This window comes from Trachypithecus francoisi, unplaced genomic scaffold, assembly GCF_009764315.1.
Source record: "Trachypithecus francoisi isolate TF-2019V2 unplaced genomic scaffold, Tfra_2.0 Lachesis_group12, whole genome shotgun sequence".
NCBI lineage: Eukaryota > Metazoa > Chordata > Mammalia > Primates > Cercopithecidae > Trachypithecus > Trachypithecus francoisi.
The window spans coordinates 104,941,206-104,948,076 of NW_022681457.1; the positions used below are offsets into that span (position 1 = coordinate 104,941,206).

General features: G+C 51.0%; 1 protein-coding gene across 1 annotated transcript; it reads left to right on the plus strand.

Moving 5' to 3' along the window:
* Positions 1–1,745: 1,745 nt before the first annotated feature.
* Positions 1,746–5,999, plus strand: PLA2G2A (phospholipase A2 group IIA). Its single transcript, XM_033228044.1, has 5 exons — positions 1,746–1,874; positions 2,555–2,706; positions 2,916–3,060; positions 3,319–3,425; positions 5,590–5,999. The coding sequence occupies exons 2-5, from the start codon at positions 2,667–2,669 to the stop codon at positions 5,730–5,732; spliced, it is 435 nt and encodes a 144-aa protein (XP_033083935.1). The 5' UTR covers positions 1,746–1,874; positions 2,555–2,666; the 3' UTR covers positions 5,733–5,999.
* Positions 6,000–6,871: the final 872 nt, after the last annotated feature.

The window sequence follows — 6,871 nt, forward strand, 5'->3', positions numbered from 1 at the left end:
AGAATGAAAGAAGTCAAAAGAGATCCCTGGAGGTTGCGTTAGTTTGCTTCAGCTTTGTATTAGGTACTTTGTGGCTTACACAACAGACGTTTTATTGTCTAACAGTTCCAGCGGCAGACATCAAAGAGCCCAACAGGGTTGATTCCTTCTGAGGGCTGTGAGGGAGAATCTGCTCCATCCCTCTCTCCTAGCTTCCAGTGTTTTCTGGTAATCTTTGCCATTCCTTGGTTTGTAGAAGCTTCACCCTGATCTCTGCCTTCATCATTGCATGACTTTCTCCCAGTGTGCCTTCCTGTCTCCAAATTTCCCCTTTTTGTAATGACATCTGTCATCATGGATGAGGGCCCATCCTAGCTGCCCTAGTGAACTCATCTTAACTAATTATATCTGCAATGACCCTATTTCTAAATAAGATCACATTCTAAGGTGCTGGGACTCCAACACATGAGGACAGGAAGACCAGAGTCCAACCCCTTACACAGTCGAGCGCTGGAGGTAAATGGTATTTTTGAGAGGAAAGCTGTCTGATGGCTCTTGGGATAGACTAGGTTATGCGGCAGTAGCTGCCCATCTCAACTATCAGCAGCTTAATACAACAAAAGTCTATTTCTCACTCACGCTAAGACCACTGTGCACTGCAGGACTTTCTAGGACAACTGTCTTCCATGCTATGATTCTACACCCCAGATTGCTTTCATCTTCTGGTTCTACCGGTGGGGCAGGGAAGGGCTGGGGAGTTGCATCTCATAGTCCCCCTGCTGGAGAAACCTGGAAGTAAGCCTTAATACCAATGCTCATGTTTTACCAGCCAGCAGCAGGGCCCTAGGTCTCCATCCCTGCAAGGGGCTCTAGAGTGTATGGAACAGATGGAATGTTCACAAGCACGACAACCTCTGCCACAGTGACTTTTTAAGCACTGGAATCGCAGAGTGTTTACTTAAGGCCGTGGAAGCTAAATTCTTAGCATGTGCTGGAGAGCAATGAAAAAGATATTTACTTTATGAATTAAAGCTGCAGTCAGTGTGAGCCTGAAGCCTGAAGGGAAAAGAGCAACAGATCCAGGGAGCATTCACCTCCCCTGTCTCCAAAGAGGTGAGGATGGGGAATAAAGTGAAGGCAGTGCTTTGGTGGGAACTTCAAGGATAGCCTCTGGCTTTTTCCAGGTTTGGAAGCTCATATGGGACAGGGGCAGAGGAAAAGAAGAAAGAGAAGGAAGAAGAGAAGGTTGAGGCCCTGGCCCAAGTTAGTGGGAAGGGAAATCCACCCCCATTAAACCCTCTCCCTGGTGGACTGTGGGGTGCACAAGTGAGGCCTGCACAGGTGCTGGAACATGCTAGAGGCCCAGTACATACCTCCTGCGAATGAATGACTGAGCGGCTGAATGAATGAGTACCACTAAAAGCCCTCTTTCCTATTCCCAAATGCCACATTGAGCAGAAGGGAGCCATCCTTGCTCAGCAATTGGTGGTCCCTTTGGGTGTGCAAATGAGTCCACAGCCGGCAACAGCAGACAGTCCCTGCCCCCCTTAGAGGCGTCTGCAGGGAGGTGGCTGACCGTTGATCACACCCAGAGCTGGTTATGGGAATTTACTCCGTGGAAAGACTGCAAAACGGCCTGAAATGTGTTTTGGCATCAGCTACGGACACGTAAGGTTTCTCAATCCTCAACTCTGTCCTGCCAGCTGATGAGGGGAAGGAAAGGGATTACCTAGGGGTATGGGCGGCCAATCCTGAGTCCACCAACTGACCACGCCCATCCCCAGCCTCGTGCCTCACCTACCCCCAACCTCCCAGAAGGAGCGGCTATTTAAGGGGAGCAGGAGTGCAGAACAAACAAGACAGCCTGGGGATACAACGCTGAGGTCCTCTGAGAGGTAAACAGCCAGTGAAGCTGATGTCCTGTCAAGAGCAGAATTCCTGCTCATTCGCTGCCTTTGAGAGTGGCTGTGTTGTCCATGCATGTGCATGATTTGATACGCACAAGAGGGTGTGTGTGCATGAGTAAGTTGAGTGGGTATGTGACTGTAGTGTATGAGAGGATGTTTGCACTAGCAGGTAAGTACAAGAGTGTGTGTATGTGGGCATAGGTGTGTGAGCATGTATGTGTTTGGGAACGTGTGTATGTGGAAGGAGTTAGAAAGCCTTGCAGGGATAGGTTGATGCTTTCATTCTGGAGGAAAATACTGAGGCTGAGACTCCATGGGTGCCTTGGAGACTCTCAGCCTTGAATCCAGTTTGGAGATGTGCAAGCTATGTCTTACACATCCTCTGACCTCAGGAACCTCCCAGTTAGTTGGGAGGAACTTGGTTCCAACCTCCCAAGAACTCTCAGTCTGATGAGGCACAGGGGAGGTCTCACTAGTGTATCATGGGGTTCTCCACAGGTCTGAGGGCCTGATGTGTGTGAAACCATTCTGCAGAGCTGAGAACGGGTCAGGAGGTGGTGTGTGTGTCTGTGTGTATTGCTGGAGGGCACTCCTTGTGTGCTCTGAGTGTGACAGAGGAAGTCACCCTGGATTTAGGTTGGATGGGAGAGTATGTCTGTGTGTCTCAGAGCCACCAAGGAGGAGCAGGGGAGCAACGGCCAGGGCAGAAGCTGAGACCACCCAGCGGAGGAGCTAGGCCAGTCCATCTGCATTTGCATTTGTCACCTAAGAACTCTTACCATGAAGACCCTCCTATTGTTGGCAGTGATCATGATCTTTGGTAAGTGCTGACCCTGACCTCTGAGCATGGGGGGACAGCCCCAGAAGGGAAGCACTCTTGTCCCTTAGTTTTCTCTCCCACTGCAGCAATCCTCTCTCAGGGGAAGAAGAGAAGCCATTTGGGAAGAAGGAGAGTAGCAGAGAGGGGCAGAGAGGGAGGGCACAGAACCCCATGCCACATCATCAGACAACTCCCAAATTTCCTTCCAGGCCTTCTGCAGGCCCATGGGAATTTGGTGGATTTCCGGAAAATGATCAAGTTGACGACAGGAAAGGAAGCTGCACTCAGTTATGGCTTCTACGGCTGCCACTGTGGCGTGGGTGGCAAAGGATCCCCCAAGGATGCAACGGATCGGTGAGGCCACCCATCCCTCCCTACCCTCCTAGACTCTGGCCCAGGCAGGGCTGGGAGCTGCAAAGACAGTGCCGGTTCCTGATGGGCACAGAGGTCTCAGGATGGCCTGGTTGGAAAAGCAGCCAGCATGTTGGAACTTCTGCTCTAGACCGTTGCAAAGTCACTGGGTCTCTGCCCAGGGTCCAAGGGGGTGAGACCACAGGCACCAGGCCTCCTGGAGCTGTGGGACAACAGCCCCAATAGGGTGTCTCCTTGCAGCTGCTGTGTCATTCATGACTGTTGCTACAAACGTCTGGAGAAACGTGGATGCGGCACCAAATTTCTGAGCTACAAGTTTAGCAATAAGGGGAGCACAATCACCTGTGGTAAGAGTCCTACATCACCATTGAGTGGCCCTCATTTGTTTAGACAGTGCTGAGGACTGTGCTGAGCACCAAAGATAGACACAGAGGGACATAGTTCCTGCTCCAGGAGGCTCACAGTTGAGTGGGAAGCCAGGAAAGTGAAAATCCAATGTGGTAAAGACTCCAGTGGGAAGTAAACAGATAAGGTGTTAACACAGCCTGAGGCTTGAGGAAGGCTCCTGGAAGGGGTGACCTCTAAGCTGAGTCTGAAAGGCTGTGCAGAGTCAGGGAAGAGGAGGGCTGGGAGCATGCCCAGAAGAGGACACAGCATGGTCAAAGGCACCAAAGGTAAGCCATTCTGTGCTGCCCAGCAGAAACACGAGGAAGAGAAGCAGTGCTGAGCCATGATGCTGGAGACAAAGGAAGGAGCTAGGTCAATGCGGCCGTCCAGGCCAGGCTGTATTTAGGTTTTGCCCTAAAGCAATAGGATGCTATTAAGCAGAGGAGCTACAGGGTCAGATTTGCATTTTAGAGGACTCACTGTGAGGACAGGGTCAATGGAGACAAGTGGAAGGGGGGCAGAGAAAGCGATTGCCATCCTGCAGGCAAGAGGGAGTAACATCTTGACATAAAACAATGGAGGTCAGGATGGGAAAAGTGGAGAAAACGTCAAGATGCATTTGAGGTGGAATCAGCTGAGCTGGTGACTGAGTGGGGAGGGACGGGGAGAGGGAGCTGTTGGATGGATATGTGGCTGCATGGATGGCACAACTGTGATAAAGACCATGGGAGCAGGTCGTGGTAGAGGGTGGAGAGGAGCAGTTCTATTTCCAGCATGTGGAGTTTAGGGGCCTCCAGCACCCAGGGAGGGGTCCAGCAGGCAGCTGTCTGTACAAATGCAGCTCAGGGGAGAGGTCAGGACTGGGGACACAGATTCAGAAGCCGGCAGCAGAGAGCTGAGAGGTGGGTGTGATCGCTCATTTTCTGCTTAAAGGCCTAGAAAGGAGACAGAGGAGGGATGGACAGAGAGGGAGGAGGAGAACTGAGCGAGAAGGTCAAGGAGTCGGTAAGGAGATGGTTAGCAAGGGCCAGTTGAACAGAGGGGTCCTCCGTGAAAAGGGCCAACAGTCTCCCCTGGATGTTGAGGCAGGAAGGCATGAGGGACTCAGGGGAAGCTGCTTCCATGAAGTGGGGAGGGCAAAGCCAGATTAGAGCGGGTGGGGGCTGATGGGAAGGGAAGTAGAGACAGAAAGCAAAGACAATGTCCTGGAGAAAGTTTGGCCCTGAAGGGGAGGAGAGGTGGGTGGCACTGGAAGGCTGTGCTTGCTGTACCCAGACAGCTGACGCATGAGTGGGATTTGGAGAAAGCGTGGACTCCTGCCCACGGCCTGAGTCCTTTAAGATCAGAAATTACGTCTCCTATTATGGCCTCTCCATAGAGGCATGTATCTTCAGCAGGCGTTAGGTCACAAGCCACATGATGCCAAACTGACAGTAGCTTGGATAATGGGGATATGTGACTGTCACATAATTAGAATTCTGGAAAAGGGCAGTGCCAGGCCTGGGGCAGCATTCCAGCATGTCATCAAGAATCCAGCCTTCTCCTGGCCTTCAGCTATGCCACGTGGGCAGTGTCTACAGCTGGAATGCCAAGAGACAGGCTGCAGTTCCACCCTCCTGGCCTCACACTATGGAAGAGGCTTTCGTCTTAGGCATCTCTCTTTTTGGAGGGAGGAAATAGATCTTTCCCAGAAGCCCCCAGCAGACTTCCCTTTGTTGTTCATTGGTTGGAACAAGGTAACATAATACACAAAGACCAATCACTGCAAAGGAAAAACGGATGACCCTGCCAGGCTTAAACCAATCACAATCCATTCCCAGACACCCGGGGCTAGGGCTTTGCCTCCTGAACACATCTGTTAGCAAGAGGAAGAGATGATGGCTGTTAGGAAGGCCTTTGAGAGAGTATCCCAGTGCCTGGCTGTGTCTCCACCAGGCTGGAGGCCAGCATCCCAAGGGCAAGAATTCTGTCTCCCCCTTGGTCAGAAATATCTGGAGCGCAGGTGTTTGTCTCCAACTAGGAGCTTCTGGAGGACAGGGCTGTGTCTTCTACCCCTGGGTTCCCACAAGAAGCCACCGAATATTAACAAACTCCCATCTTGTGTTTATTTTCTTGTGATTTCAGCAAAACAGGACTCCTGCAGAAGTCAACTGTGTGCATGTGATAAGGCTGCTGCCTACTGTTTTGCTAGAAACAAGAGTAGCTATAACAAAAACTACCAGTACTATTCCAATAAACTCTGCAGAGGGAGCACCCCTCGTTGCTGAGTCCCCTCTTCCCTGGAAACCTTCCACCCAATGCTGAGTTTCCTTCTCTCATACCCTCTCTCACTACCCTAACCAAGTTCCTTGGCAATGCAGAAAGCATCCCTCACCATCCTAGAGGCCAGGCAAGAGCCCTTCTATACCCACCCAGAATGAGACACCCAGCAGATTTCCCGCCTTCCACTGCTCTCCTCCACCTCAACTCCATGCTTAACCAAAGAAACTGTACTCCGAGGGGTCTCTTCTGAATAAAGCAATTAGCAAATCATATATATGTGTGTGTGTGTGTGCATTGCCCTAGGCACTGTTAGCATGAGAACAAAGAGGGGTAGGGGTTACAAATACAGGCTCTGAGCCCAGTGTAGTGGTGTGTGCCTGTTGTCCCGGCTGCTCGGGAGGCTGAGGCTGAAGTGCAAGGATTGCTTGAGCTCAGAAGTTCAAGGCCAGCCTGGGCGACACAGGGAGAACTTGTCTTTATAAAAACAAAACAAAACAAACGAAAAAAAATAGGCTCTGGAATCGGACGGGCTGTGTCAAATCCCCACTCCCCCATCTCCCTAAGCCGAAATTCTTTCATCTAGATGGAGATAACACTGATGCCTCCTGCATGGGCGTGTTTGAGAATTAGAATGATGACAAATGAAAAGCCTTGGGTCTGACATGTCTACAGGTGCCATGACTATTACAAGGAAACCCAGACATCTCCCTCCTCTTCCCTAGGCAATAGCAGCTCCTACTGGCCTGCTGGGAGAAAGCAGGAAGGCTGGTCTTAATCTGGAAAGCTGTAGTCCACATCTTCCACATGGAACGCTCTTCTCCTGTGTTGCCTAGTCTAGTAAGGAGGAAAAGTGGGGTGATATAATGCTGGCCACCAGCTGGACCCTGGGGGTGCTATCCTGTCACCAGGGTTGGTTTCCCAGGTGCGCAACCCCTACAGTTCCACGGCGTCCTGTGTTTGGAAGGGTGCCACGCCTGGTTTAATGTTCTGCTGTGGCTATCTGAAAAGTCTTACTAATCTTTAATCAAGAGTTCCTTCCCATACTTCATTTTGCACTGGGCTGCCTAAATTTATTTATTTTTATTATTTTTTCATAGCGATGGGGTCTCACTATGTTGGCCAGGCAGATCTCAAACTCCTGGCC